The 15,801-nt window shown below is 37.9% G+C and overlaps 1 protein-coding gene across 4 annotated transcripts in view; it reads left to right on the top strand.

The window, feature by feature from the left end:
• Window positions 1-15,801, top strand: part of TTBK2 (tau tubulin kinase 2) — a 174,096-nt gene that overhangs the window by 108,864 nt on the left and 49,431 nt on the right. For all 4 annotated transcript variants that reach the window (XM_072808944.1, XM_072808946.1, XM_072808947.1 and 1 more), the window contains 3 exons: window positions 5,170-5,235; window positions 9,283-9,375; window positions 10,194-10,319. In XM_072808944.1, the coding sequence (XP_072665045.1) occupies window positions 5,170-5,235; window positions 9,283-9,375; window positions 10,194-10,319 (285 nt within the window). The remainder of the gene's footprint in view (window positions 1-5,169; window positions 5,236-9,282; window positions 9,376-10,193; window positions 10,320-15,801) is intronic.

Below are 15,801 nucleotides of genomic sequence, written 5' to 3'. Positions count from 1 at the left end.
TTCTTTGGATATGTTGTGCTTAGAAGACCTATCTAGTATAGAAAGAGCTAGATTGAAGTCACCAAGTATAAGTGTATTATTATCTAAGTACTTCTTCACTTTGGTTATTAATTGATTTATATATTTGGGAGCTCCCTACATTCGGGGCATATATATTGAGGATTGTTAAGTCTTCTTGTTGGATAGATCCTTTAAGTATGAGATAGTGTCCCTTTTCATCTCTCACTATAGTCTTCGGGGTAAATTTTAGTTTATCTGATATAAGGATGGCTACCCCTGCTTTCTTTTGAGGACCATTTGAATGGTAAATGGTTCTCCAACCTTTTATTTTCAGGCTGTAGGTGTCCTTCTGTCTAAAATGAGTCTCTTGTAGACAGCAAATAGATGGGTCCTGCTTTTTTATCCAGTCTGAAGCCCTGCGCCTTTTGATGGGGTCATTAAGCCCGTTCACATTCAGAGTTACTATTGAAAGATATGAGTTTAGTGTCATCATGGTATCTATTCAGTCCTTGTTTTTGTGGATTGTTCCACTGAACTTCTTCTTAAAGGGGAATTTTAAGAGTCCCCCTTAAAATTTCTTGCAGAGCTTGTTTGGAGGTCACATATTCTTTCAGTTCCTGCCTGTCTTGGAAGCTCTTTATCTCTCCTTCCATTTTGAATGAGAGCCTTGCTGGATAAAGTATTCTTGATTGCATGTTCTTCTTATTTAGGACCCTGAATATATCCTGCCAGCCCTTTCTGGCCTGCCAGGTCTCTGTGCAGAGGTCTGCTGTTACCCTAATACTCCTCCCCATAAAGGTCAGGGATTTCTTGTCTCTTGCTGCTTTAAGGATCTTCTCTTTATCTTTGGAATTTGCAAGCTGAACTATTAAATGTCAAGGTGTTGAACGGTTTTTATTGATTTGGGGGGGGGGGTGTCTCTCTGTCTCCTGCATCTGAATGCCTGTTTCCCTTCCCAGATTAGGAAAGTTTTCAGCTATGATTTGTTCAAATACATATTCTGGCCCTCTGGCCCTTTCGGCACCCTCGGGAACCCCAATGAAACGTAGGTTTTTCTTCCTCAGGCTGTCATTTATTTCCCTTAATCTATCCTCATGGTCTTTTAATTGTTTGTCTCTTTTTTCCTCAGTTTCCCTCTTTGCCATCAACTTGTCTTCTATGTCACTCACTCGTTCTTCCACCTCGTTAACCCTCGTCGTTAGGACTTCTAGTTTGGATTGCATCTCATTCAATTGATTTTTAATTTCTGCCTGATTAGCTCTAAATTCTGCAGTCATGAAGTCTCTTGAGTCCTTTATGCTTTTTTCTAGAGCCACCAGTAGCTGTATAATAGTGCTTCTGAATTGGCTTTCTGACATTGAATTGTAATCCAGATTTTGTAACTCTGTGGGAGAGAGGACTGTTTCTGATTCTTTCTTTTGAGGTGAGGTTTTCCTTCTAGTCATTTTGCTCAGTGCAGAGTGGTCAAAAACAAGTTGTATTGGGAAAAGGAGAAAAAGAGAGGAGAGAAAGAAGGAAAGAAAAGAGAAAAAGAAAAAAAAAGACAAAAGAAAGAGAAGAAAAAGAAAGAAAACGAAAGAATGGAAAAAAAGTGTGGGGGAAGCAAACAGAAATCAAAAAGAAAAAAAAAGAAAAAGAAAAACACGGGGGAGTATCTTCTGATTTTGTATACTTTAAGTCCCTTGACTTCCCCTGGACCTTGTCCGTCTAGCTGGTCTTCTGGGGGAGGGGCCTGTTGTGCTGATTTTCAGGTGTTAGCACTTGGGGGAGCTGCTGTGCCCCTGCCTGGTGCAGGGCTCAGTGGGGGTTGTTTACCCCGTGAGGCCCCTGGAGGAACAACCGCAGTGGCGGGGCCAGCTCTGGAGCCCTGGAGTCAGCTCCCGCAGTAACTAGGAGCTCTCGGTCTGCAGGGCCTGGAGGCTCCGGGGCGGGGCCGCTGATCTGCTCAGCTCGGGGCAGGAGCGTCCTTGCTGTCCTGGGCCCTCCCGGCCTCTGCCTGTCCCGGGGGAGGCCGGATCCTGGGTGTGTCCCAGCGCCCTGTGCTCCGGGGCCTGCGCTGTTGGATTCGCGCTCCCGCCCGGCAGCCCCCTCCGCGGAGCCGCCCCGGAGCCCCCCCGAGCTGCTCCCGCCCCGCAGCCCCCTCCGCGGAGCCGCCCCCGAGCCCCCCCGAGCTGCTCCGGGTCCCCCCCGTGCGCGCTGCAGCCCTTAGGGAGCTCGGCGCATCTCCCGGGGGGCAGGTGTCTGTTAGTGTCCCCGGGAGCCCGAGGGCATCCCCGCCCTCCTGGGTCCTGCTCCACCTCCCTGCGGGCCCCTTTCCGCCCCGGAAGGTTGGTGCAGCTCCTGCTTCTCCGCGATGGGGCTCTCCTGTCCTGGGGACACTCGCCCCGGCCTCAGCCCGGCTCCTCGCGGGGCCCCTCCCCCTTGGAGGCCTTTTGTGTCTTTATTTCTTTTTCCCAGTCTTCCTACCTTGATAGAAGCGCGAACTCTTACTGTAGCATTCCAGCTGTTCTCTCTTTAAATCTCAGGCCGAATTTCTAGATTTTCAGCATGATTTGAAGGTTATCTAGGTAATTTCGTGGGGACAGGTGACTTGGGGACCCTCCTCTTCTGCCATCTTGCCCCTCCTCTCTCTATAATCAGCTTTAAATTAGAATTAGTTGTATATATGGTTGTTTTCCCCAGATGGATTGAGTTGTCTTTCTGCTTAATAGGTGGTTGAATTTTCTTGACCTGGCATTATTTCTTTGATGAGTCCTATCAAGATCTTTCTAAATAGCTGATCTCTCTTTATCTCTAGCTTAACCTTTCCCTTGAAGTAGCAAAGTCAGGTGCACTCTTAACTGGAAAGAATCCTCTGTGTTTATCTTGGCTAGAGTCTATCAGGGAGATGTCTATGTGTCTGATTAACTGTGGACTGGGCTGCAGAGTGTGGTAGTATCTCTAGAGATTTGTATCCTTACAGTTACTGAATGAAAATAATTAGGCAAAAGTACATACTACAAAAACATTTTTGTCAGTGAAGGCTCTTGTCAGGTAATGAATAAAAGTACAACCAATGAAATGTTAGTGAAAAGGGTTGAGGGATCCCTGGGTGGCGCAGCGGTTTGGCGCCTGCCTTTGGCCCAGGGCGCGATCCTGGAGACCCGGGATTGATTCCCACATCAGGCTCCCGGTGCATGGAGCCTGCTTCTCTCTCTGCCTGTGTCTCTGCCTCTCTTTCTCTCTCTGTGACTATCATAAATAAATAAAAATTAAAAAAAAAAAAAAAAAAAAAGAAATGTTAGTGAAAAGGGTTGAGAGTAGGTTTTCATATATAATCCTATACATTCTTTGTCTAGAAAAGAAATCTGTGATCTCAAAGTTCCATCGAATTGAGAATATTAGATATTCTTGTTACTTGTGCTATATTAGGAAAATATTGATGTCTACTGATTATGATTATCAATGAATGGCAGCTAAGAAAAGGGATTTAAATATATCACAGAAACTTTTGATTCCTGAGAGTTGTAATTTAATACAAAGAATATTTTTTAAACAGTTAACTCTTAAGACAAAAACAAAAAGGAGTAATTAAATAGGGAAGAGAAGGGCAACTGGCTGGCTCAGTCAATAGAACATGTAACTCTTGATCTTGGGGTCGTGAGTTCAAGCCCCATGTTGGGTGCAGAGCTTACTTAATTAAAAATGAAATGAAATGAAAATTTTAAGAAAGGGAATACAGAATTTCATGAAAGAAGAAATAGAAAATTAACTTGAACAAATAACACGTAGATTACAAAAATGATCAAACAAAGGAAAATACATATATCTTATAGCATATGACAAGAATGATTCTGATAGCTAAGGATTTTTAAAATAACATTTATTATAGTCTTTTTCTGACTATAAAGGTAATACATCTTAATTGAAGATAATTAGAAGTTACTGGGAGAAAAAGTCTGTTAATGGAAATTATTGGCTGTGATCATTTTCATGTTTTTCAAGTTTTCATATTGAGCTGTGGTGCCATCTGTGAGTTCTTAGGGTACTGACTTGAAGCTTGTGAAGCAGTAGAGTAGAAACAGTGTATGATTTTAATCAAAAGACCTTGGTTGATTTGGTTCTATCACCTACTAATTCTGTGTCTTCAGATAAATTTAGATAACTGTCAGAGCCTGTTTCTAGGTCTGTGAAATGAGCAAGACCAAGACCTTGCCATTACAGAGTATATAGTTCAATGGAAGAAGATAGGCAGTGAACAAATAAGTAGAAATGTAAATAAAATTGATTTTAGGCAATTAAAGATATTGTGAGAAAAAAATAAAGCAAAGTAAAAAAAGAATGGAGTGGCATTGAAGGGAGATGGGTAGTATTTTAGATTAGGATAATTAAGGAGCACTTCTGAGGAGGGGTCATTTGAGCAAAGGGCTAAGTGTGGGATAGAAGAGCTAGCCATGGGAGGTATGTACAGAAGTGGTTTTCCAGCTGGAGAGAATAGCAGAATAAGCTAGAAACATAGTTGATTGTAGTAAAAAGTATAAGTACATCCATTGGAATGAGGCCATTGTCAAATCATGGAAATCTTATAGGCCAAATAAGAAGAGTTTGGACTTTATTCTAAGTTGAGCTCTCCAGAGCTGGGATCATGTATCCTTCATGTTTGGGTTTATTCCCCATACCATACCAGTAACTTGATTTATGAATATTTGAACTACATATATATGTATATGGAGGGATATAAATTGCCATCATCTTCAAATTGAGTTTGAATGAAATAGCCAGGACATGAAGAGGCTGGCATCTTTACTTAGAGATTCCTTATGGTCTTATTATACTTAAATGTAACCAGAGCCTGCATATTAATGTATATACTACAGTGCTTGGCATGATTCTGGATATATGAAAGCATTTAGTGTTTTCTAATGTATAGAATTTGTCATAAATGCTACTTTATTTTAAAATGTAGTAGAACAAAATGGGGCTCACTGATAATTAAAATGTTAGTAGTTTTTAAACATGATTTAGAGATATCTAATTTTCTGTAATTTCACAATAAAAAATTGGAAATTTAAGTAGTATTTTATTGTGACAGTAATGCATGTTTTTCCCATCTACTTCATGGGCTCAAATGTGCTGAGTCTTTTGCTATTTGAAGCTTATTTTATTACTCTTTGCTTGGTTTTGTTGTAGCCTCGAGCTGTGGCAGGCTTTCGAGGGACAGTTCGTTATGCATCAATCAATGCTCATCGAAACAGGGTAGGTATCTGAAGTAGAGTCATATCTAAATATGCTCATTACTTGATTCAGATTGACTTTTTTACATTAGAGTACACAAGTATTGAAGGTGCTTGGGCGCAGAAAGTAAGGTATTAGTAATACTAATGTACCATAGTGTATATAGTAGATAATAGATGTGCAAGTCACATAAAAATAATGTTGTATTTGCCAAATAGATAATAGCTCTGTGTGTGTGTGTGTGTGTGTGTGTGTGTGTGTGTGTAGGAAACCTTGTATCCTTAATTAGGTAAAAGTATTAAATTTATAATAGAATTTTGAAGAAATAGAACCATCTGTATTCTAATCTTGAGAAGTTATTTGGGAACATCATACTATCAATACCTAAGGAAATATAGGGATCATCATTTTATCTGTAGTATGCATCTAATTTGTGATAACCCCTCTCCATTCAGTCTTTTCTTTTCATGAAGATCTCAAGTACAAACAACTTCTAAGTTTTCATCTTCGGAAATTATACGTTTTGGGTTAAATTTTTAAAGTCTCTCTCTTTTTTGCTACTTTTGTTCTCTATTTTTTTTTCTCACTCTGAACCTTAACTATGAGTAGGCAAGGTGGGTATTTTATGAACTTTCAGTTCTTAAACTTGTCTGGTTGGAGCTGAGAAATTTAACATGTGACTCCTTGATAAAATAAAGAGAAGTCTTTTCTTGATCTTGTGTTACCTTGTTTTTGTTCTGTGAAGCCGAAATTGCCTTAATGAAAATTTGACTAATGCTAACTAACTATAGTAGGAAGAGTATGTTATGCTATAACATATAAGTTAATTTGGTTCCTAATAATATGATTATAAATTGAAAACAGGAAAAGTATATTTATCAGTGTATGATGTAGGACTCTGCCAAGCATTTCAGCTAATTTGGTTTGATTCAATGTTATATTAACTTATGGCATCCAGTCAGGGTGCCTGTCTGGCTGGCCTAGTCAGAAGAACATGCAGCTTGATCTTGGAGTTGTGAGTTTGAACCCCATGTTGGGTGCAGAGATTACCAAAAAGTAAATAACTTTAAAAAATTATGGCATCTGGTCAATTCTTCTGTCTTGAAAAGAAAGTACTCTTATTTTCCAGAAACATTCTTAAAAGCCTTTAGAATTACCAGTCTTTCTAATTAATTCTATTTAAAAATCTGGTCAACATTGGAATCTTTGAGATAGGACACTTTCTGAGATAAGCATAAACATTTCCAGAGATGATACAGCTTTTTAAGCATTTCCACAATATCTAGTAGAAAGATTATATATTTTTACTTTTTTTTTTTAATCTGTAGAGATCTCTTATAAAAGCTTTTCCAGCCCATGGAGTGCTCTTGCAATTAACTCTGTTAACCTTCATATTATTTGCTATTCATCTGATCTTGGTAGAGGAATTTGATAATGTCTGTCAGCAGTTTCTACCATGCTTTTCTGCTTCTAGCACACTTGAAGAGTAGAATGCTTTACACAGCTTCACAGTGGTTGTTAGCTTATGTGATAATGTAGGAATGCAACTAGTGGAACTTTCAGAAGTACTTGTCTAATTTTTAAAAACTGCTCAGATAATTCTAGCATACTTTTTTCTTCCCTATTCTGTGACCCTGATTTGATAATTTCTAAACTTAATGCCCTCCATTTCTGTTTTTTTTTGTTTTTTGTATCTTAATCTTAAATTCTTAACATGAATAATTCCCAGACCAGTAGAGGACTTTTCAAAATACTTGAACTCTGTTCACTACATTATTGTCCTACATCTCAGTCCTTTGTTAATAAATGTTTTATTTCAGTAATTTGAAGAAATTCTGTCTTCTGGTTCTGTGGTTGCTTTTGAGAGGATCTTTGTTCATTTAGTTGTTATTTTGTATTTACTTTGTCCTTTTTCTTTGACTATTTTAGATATCTTTTGTCTTTGCTATTCAACAGATAAGTTGGAATATGCCTAGATGTGGATTTCTTTATAATTATTCAGTTTGGGATTTGTTATGCTTCCTAAATCTGAACATTCATGTCTTTCATTCATTCTGGAAGATTCTCAGACATTTCTTCTTTAAATATTGCCTCTTTCCCCTTCTTTCAATACCTCTTTTTTCATATCTCAAATTGAGGTATGTTAGATCTTATTCTGTCTTCCATGTCTCTTAAGTTCACTCTCAGATTTTCTAACTCTTTTATGTCTCTGTGTTGCATTCTAGATGTTTTCTTCAGATTTATCTTCCAGTTCATTAATTTTTTTTCTGTTTTTTTTTTAAAGATTTTATTCATTTATTCACAAGACACACCGAGAGAGAGGCAGAGACATAGGCACAGGAAGAAGCAGGCTCCCTGCAAAGAGCCTGATTATGGGATTCCATCCCAGGACTCCAGGATCACAACCTGATCCAAAGGCAGACACTCAACCACTGAGCCACCCAGGTGTCCCTTTTCTGCTGTTTTTGATCAGCTTTCTAACCTAGCCATTGAATTTTTAATTTCTAGATGTTCTTTTTGGTCCTTTTTGAAATCAAATAGGCCTTTTTATTTTTTTAGATAGGATATTGTTCCTTTCTCATAATTTTGAGTCCATGTTTTGGTTAAGCATTTTAAACATTTTTATTTTGTGCTCTTTATCGTATAATTCCATATCTGAAATTCTTGGATATCTAATTCTGCTGTATAATTTCTCTTGTCATTAGCTTATGATAGCTTGCTTCCTAATGTATTTTATACTTTTGAATGAGCTTATATTTTGTGGGCCTTTATCTATAGGACTTTTGTGAGGCTTGATTTAAGGGTGCTTTTATCTTGAGGATTTTCATTTGCTTCTGTCATTACTGCAGGACAGGATCACCCAGAAAACAATTTCTGGACTTGATTTCCCAGTGGTATAAATTTAAACCCCAAATCTGAGTGAGGGGCAGGCCTGTAGTAACAAATTTTCAGGGCAATTTTTTAAACTACTTACTTTATTCCTTTGATAGTGGTTAAATTTTACAGAAAAAAAATTATTGCAGTATAATGTACACACCAATATTGCACTAAAGATAGTCCTTTGAGGGTCCTAGCTATTTGGTAAGGACCTAAGGGGAAGTGTTTCAGGTACAACTCCTGTCTTTTGTAGACTTCATACTTTTACACCTATCCCCTTCTTGATTGTAAGAACCTTGGTTGACACAGCCTGTACCAGATGCATCTAAAACCAAAGCTTCAGCATCAGCTTGCTTCCCTTGTTTCCAGCTTTCTTTTAATTTTGGCTTTTAGGATTTGCTTTAATTCTTTTTTTTTTTATTGTGATAAAAAACATATCACATTAAATTTACCATGTAAACTTTTTTTTAAAGTATAGTTGACACACAATGTTATATTAGTTTAAGGCATACAACACAGTGATGCAGCAACTTTGTATCTTATACTATGCTTGCTCACGGATGTAGCTACCATCTATGTTAACCGTTTTTTAAAAGATTTTATTTATTCATGAAAGACAGAGAGAGAGGCAGAGATACAGGCAGAGGGAGAAGCAGGCTCCATGCGGGAAGCCTGATGAGGGACTCAATCCCAGGACTCTGGGATCACGCCCTGAGCCAAAGACAGATGCTCAACTGCTGAGCCACCCAGGTGTTCCCTATGTTAACCATTTTTAAGTGCACAATTCAGCAGTGTTAAGTATATTCACATTAGTGTGCAACAAAGTTCTAGAAGTTTTTCATTTTGCAACACTGAAACTCCATATCCACTAAATGCTAAGTTACCCTTCCCCTTTCCCTCAGCCCTTGGCAATCACCTTCCCTTGTTAATGAACTCATTTATGAATTAACAGGCTGTTAATTATATTTCCAGTATTTCTGGGGTTTTGGGTGTTTTTTGTAGCAAAAAATATTTCATTATATCCATTCTGTTATATAGATTGTTACATAGCTATGTAGATATATGTACCAGAAGATTTTAGGGGAAATATATTCAAATTTTTAAGAAATACAATGGTTAGGCTTTAGACAGTTTCATATACACAGAAGGAATAATAATGTAATGTGAATGAATTCTGTTTTACTTATGAAGGAAATGGGAAGACATGATGACCTTTGGTCCTTATTCTACATGTTGGTGGAGTTTGTGGTTGGTCAGCTGCCTTGGAGAAAAATTAAGGACAAGGTAATTTTGGAAATATCAGTTTTGGTAAGGGAAGGAATAAAATTTTCTCCTAGGTAGACATAACAGATAAGAATATACTCACATATAAGAACTAAAATTAAGCTGATAATTCAAGCTCAAATTAATGTTACAATTTTTTTCTGTGTACATGGAGAATACTCATTTAAGTATCTATTAAATCATCACTTCTTTTTTTTTAATTAATTAATTTATTTATGTATGTATGTATGATAGTCACACAGAGAGAGAGAGGCAGAGACACAGGCAGAGGGAGAAGCAAGCTCCATGCACCGGGAGCCTGATGTGGGATTCGATCCCGGGTCTCCAGGATCGTGCCCTGGGCCAAAGGCAGGCGCTAAACCGCTGCGCCACCCAGGGATCCCCTAAATCATCACTTCTGATATGATTTCTGGCTTTCTCTCAAGACCTTTTTTCCCCCCTAGACCTCCTTTTTCTTTTTTAAAAGTCACATAAGCTTTTAAATTTTAATTATTACATTATATTGTTTAATTTGAAAACTGAATATATGTGTTGATTTTAAAAAGTAGACTAGATTTAAGATCAACTCTTTATTTTGGCAAACTGTCAATTCACTAATGCAGAACTCTGTGTTACCCTTTTGGTTATGTATTACAATCCTCCCACCCCACCCCCATAGAGCAGTGTACATTAAGCTATTAGTAAGAGCTCAGTTCTTGCTTGATGCATAATTACCCACTATCTCATTCCCTACTACCCTTGAGACTGTTACTGAGAGACTGTTAATGTGTAGCTGCCAAGAGAAATTGACTTTGGTTCCTGTTCTCTTTACTTCCCAGGAGCAAGTAGGCTCTATTAAGGAGAGGTATGACCACAGGCTTATGTTGAAACATCTTCCTCCAGAATTTAGCATCTTTTTGGATCACATCTCCTCTTTGGATTATTTTACAAAACCAGACTACCAGGTAATCATCTTTGTGGGTTTTGTGGGTTAATTCTTCTCTCATTTAGTCTTTGTCTTCACTTGTTACAGCTTTGAGGGTATTGTATATGAGTATGGGAGACCCCTAGAATGATATTATTGTAATACATCCTGAGAAATTGCAGTGAAATTGACTGATGAGGCCTGTGTGTGTGTGTGTGTGTATGTGTGTAAGTTTCCTTCCCTTCTGGATGGACATACTTAATTAGAGTTTTAGGTTTATTATTGAACAGATTTTCCTGTTCCTGCTGTGATTCATTTGATATATAGAGCTGCTGATAGTTCAAATTATGTAAATCCTATAGCTAATTTGTTGACCAGAAGGAAATGTCCAGCTAGGTAATGTATCTGCTGAGGGCCTAAGGGCTGTAGTATCATATGTTAAAGTGCTATGGAACAATAATCAGTGAAGATTATTGGCTCCATTTTATCTGTGGTCAGTGAATCATTTCCTTAGGGTATCCATTAATAAGGCCTTATAAGGATTGACTAGGTTTACCACAAATTGCACTCTTATCCCCAACCAACTATATTTCAGAAGATTCTGTTGCTCTCAGGGAGAACTTAGAGCTTAATGCAAAATAATCCCTACCACTGAACATATAAATGAAGCCACACATAGATTAAAATAGGCATACGTCATTTCATTGCATTTGCTTTATTGCACTTTGCAGATACTGCGTTTTTTTTTTTTTTAACAAATTGAAGGTTTGTGGCAACACTGCATTGAGTCCCATAATTTTTTGAATACCTTTTACTTATTTCATGTTTCTGTCACAGTTTGATAATTTTTGAAATATTTCAAACTTTTTCATTGTTATATATGCATAGTGATCTATAATCACTGATCTTTGGTATTACTATTGCAATTGTTTTGAGGTGCCATGAACTCTACTCACGTAAGATGGTAAACTTAATCCATAAGTGTTGTGCATGTTCTGACTGCTCCACTGATCAGCCATTCCCCATCCCTCCCTCTCCTTGAACCTCCCTTTCCCCTGAAACACAACAATCCTGAAATTAGGCCAGTTAATAATCCTATAGTGGCTTCTAAGTGTTCAAGTGAAAGAAAGAGTTGCATATCTCTCACCTTAAAGCGAAAGCTGGAAATGATTAAAGCTTAGTGAGGAAGGCATGCCAAAAGCCAAGGTAGGCCTCTTGTGCTGAACAATTAGGTTGTGAATGCAAAGGGAAAGTTCTTTTTTTTTTAAATATTTTTTATTGGAGTTCAATTTGCCAACATATAGCATAACACCCAGTGCCCATCCCATCAAGTGCCCCCCTCAGTGCCCATCACCCAGTCACCCCCACCCCCCGCCCACCTCCCTTTCCACCACCCCTTGTTCGTTTCCCAGAGTTAGGAGTCTCTCATGTTCTGTCTCCCTTTCTGATATTTCCCATTTTTTCTCCTTTCCCCTTTATTCCCTTTCACTATTTTTTTATATTCCCCAAACGAATGAGACCATAAAATGTTTGTCCTTCTCCGACTGACTTACTTCACTCAACATAATGCCCTCCAGTTCTGTCCACGTCGAAGCAAATCGTGGGTATTTGTCGTTTCTAATGGCTGAGTAATATTCCATTGTATACATAGACCACATCTTCTATATCCATTCATCTTTCAATGGACACCGAGGTTCACATTCCCACCAACAGTGTAAGAGGGTTCCCCTTTCTCCACATCCTCTCCAAGATTTGTTGTTTCTTGTCTTGCTAATTTTCCCCATTCTCACTGGTGTGAGGTGGTATCTCATTGTGGTTTTGATTTGTATTTCCCTGATGGCAAGGGATGCGGAGCATTTTCTCATGTGCTTGTTGGCCATGTCTATGTCTTCCTCTGTGAGATTTCTGTTCATGTCTTTTGCCCATTTCATGATTGGATTGAAAGTTCTTGAAGGAAATTAGAAGTCCTACTCCACTGAACACGTGAATGATTAGAAAGCAGAAGAGCCTTACGGCTGATATGGAGGAAGTTTTAATGGTCTGAACAGAAGATCAAACCAGCCATAACATTCCCTTAAGCCAAAGCCTAATCCAGAGCAAGATCCTTACTCTCTTTATGAAGGCTGAGAGACATGAGGAAGTTTCCAAAGAAAAGTTTGAAGCTAGGAGAGGTTGGTTCATAAGGTTTAAGTAAAGAAGCTTTCACTATAACATAAAAGTATAAGGTGATGCAGCAAGTTATCCAGAATATCTAGCTTCTGAAGGTGGCTATTTCACTAAACAACAGATTTTCAAGGTAGACAAAACAGTCTTCTATTTGAAGAAGAGCGTCTAGGATTTTCATAGTTAGAAGTCAGTGCCTGGCTTCAAAGTTTCAAAGGACAGCTTCACTCTTTTGTCAGAAGTTACTGCAGCTGGTGACTTGAAGTTGAAACCAGTGTTCATTTGCCATTCTGAAAATCCTAGGGCCCTTAAGATTGTGCTAAATCTGCTCTGCATGTGCTCTATAAATGAGACAATACCCAGATGATAGCACATCTGTTAACAACATGGTTTACTAAATATTTTAAGCCTACTGTTAGGACCTACTGCTCAGAAAAAAAGATACCTTTCAGAATATGCTCACTGACAGTGCACCAGGTCACTCAAGAGCTCTGTTGGAGAAGTAAATGAGATTAATGTTGTTTTCATGCTGTTAACATAGTATCCATTCTGCAACCCATGGTTCAAGATGTCCTTTCAACTTTCAAGTCTTACTATTTAATAAATACATTTTGTAAGGCAAAAGCTGCTGTAGATAATGATTCCTCTGATGGATCTGGGCAAACTAAATTAAAAACTTGCTGGAAAGGACTCACCATTCTAGATGCCATTAAAGACATTGATGATTCCAAGGGAAGAAGTCAAAATATTATCACTAACAGGAGCTGGGGGAAGTTGATTCCAGCTGTCATGGATGACTTTGAGGGGGTGGAGGGTTCAGGACTTGAGTGGAGGAAGTAACTGCATATGTGGTGAGAATAGCAAGAGACCTAGGATGAGAAGTGGAGCTTGGAGACGTGACTGAATGCTGTGATCTCATGATCAAACTATAATGGATGGACAAAGAAAGTGGTTTCTTGAAGTGGAATATAATCCTTGTGATAATGCTGTGAAGGCTGGTGAAATGACAATGAATGGTTTAGAATATCCCATAAACTTAGTTGATAAAGCTATGACAGGGTTTGAGAGGATGGACTCCAGTTTTGAAAGAATTTCTGTAGGTAATATGTTATCAAACAGGATCACATGGAACAGAGAAATCACTTGTGAAAGAATAGTCCAATCAACGTGGCCGGCTTCATTGTTGTCTTATTTTAAGAAATTGCCACAGCCACCCCTGTGTTCAATAACCACCACCCTGAGTAGTCAGCAGCCATCAGCATCAAGGCAAGACCCTCTACCAGCAAAAAGATTACCACTTACTGAAAGCTGAGATTTTAGCAATAAAATATTTTTAATTAAGGCATATATACATTGTTTTTTATAGATATAATACTATTGTATGCTTAATAGTGTATGGTATAAACATAACTTTTATATGGACTGGAAAGCCAAATTAATTTGACTCACTTTATTGTGATATTTGCTTTATTGCAGTGGTCTGGAACCCAAATACAATATCTCTGAGCTGTGCCTGTAAAAATTATGTATATTGGTTTATCGTTTTTATCTACAAAGTACAACACATAGACTTTTCTGTTGAAGGAATTTTTACATCCTACAGTGTTGTCAGTTTTCCCAGTCAAAAGACTATTAGCAGCACAGTGAACTTATTCATACACAATAACTATTTCTGTGTGAAATGGCAGCTTTTGTATAAGATATGAACAACATAGAAAGCAGAGAGGCAGCATACAGTCTTGGTTCCTTAGAGACCTTAGGTGGGTGAACGTCTCACCTTTCCTATATGGCTATTTGTGTTAATAACTATATACTCTAACAAATGGAGAAAATACACTGTATACAAGGTGCTTTGGAATATGTTCTTATATATATATTTCATACGTATTTATGAACAGAGTTTGTATTACTTGTAATAAAACAGTGAAATCAAACCTGTAATGCTAAATTCAGGACGAGCTGGAAAATGTTCCAACTTTCCTGCCGTAGGTGCAAATTTTTTTATTGATAGGGATTGCATGGGAGCAAAAGAGTTTAGCAAGCAAAACAATTTTTATCACACCTACCACTTAGTTATGTCTGTAATCTAAAGAAGACTATTGTGTTCAGTAGCTTAAGTTTGAAACTTAGATTTATAATTAATTAAATTTACATTAACAAATTATTCTCATGTTTTTCATTTGGACATTCTCCTAGTGGCTTCTCTGTGTTTTTGTCACCTAATAACAAAATAAAGTATAGTAATTTTGCTAATTTTGGAAGAGAGAGAGCAGGTTAAACTTTTTTTTTTGCTTCACAGATTCCATAAATAATCTGGTTCTTTCTTGCTCTCTGGTATTTCATAAGCAATGAGTGGGAGAAGAAGATAGGTAGAGAGGAGAAAGATGTTGGTGTGACTGCTGTGTTCTGATGACTAGTATCAGTGTGACATCAGGTTCCAAAAAGATCTGAGCTCTGTCTCTCCCTCACAGAGCCGTGCTATGGACTTCATTTTGAGAAAAATTACTCTACTCTGAATCTGAATGCTCTTGTGAACTAATGCTGTCCATATGGCTAATTTTACAGTTTGGTATCCATTTGTGAATTTGAGTTTAATTACTGTTCTTTTCAAAATTTTAAATTCCTCATAGGAAAAAAAATCCTCATTGGACAACCATGTAGATGAAAACAACAAATTTCCTCCATCAACAAGCAAAAAAGAAAAAAAAACCCACCAATATTTAGCATGACTGGTTTCTTAACTACATCAAAGGTCAAATAACATTATATCTTATATGTTCTGAGCCAAGTCTAAAGTGAATATATTTTATAATCTAATTGTTATTATGATGCTGCTTTACAAAGCCACTTTCATTTTGAATGTCTCTGCTTTGTAAATATTTAAAAATCAGAGTTTTTTTTTTTTTCAAGATTTTATTCATTTATTCATGAGAGACACAAAGAGAGAGAGGCAGAGACATAGGCAGAGGGAGAAGCAGGCCCATGCAGGAAGCCCAATGTGGGACTCAATCCCAGGACTCCAGGATCACAACCTTAGCTAGCTGAAGGCAGACGTTCAACCGCTGAGCCATGCAGGTGTCCCAAAAATCAGAGTTTCTTGCCAGAAAACCTTACTATCTTAACAAGTTGCACATGACCAGTACCTCATCCAGGAGCCTGCTAGTGCTCCCTCTGATAGCAGATGCAGAGAAGAGCTTTTTTGTTCTCTACTAGGAATCTTTTATTTATGCATGTCTCAATTAGAATAATGGCTGACACTTGCTTTTGGATACTGTTACGGTGTTTTGGGAAATTACATCCAAGTTTATCAGTACTTAATATTTATGTATGAATGTGTCTTCCCAGCTTGCTTTTATGTC

The sequence above is a fragment of the Canis lupus genome, chromosome 32, assembly GCF_048164855.1.
Source record: "Canis lupus baileyi chromosome 32, mCanLup2.hap1, whole genome shotgun sequence".
Taxonomy (NCBI): domain Eukaryota; kingdom Metazoa; phylum Chordata; class Mammalia; order Carnivora; family Canidae; genus Canis; species Canis lupus.
This window is presented reverse-complemented; position numbering and strand designations above follow the sequence as displayed.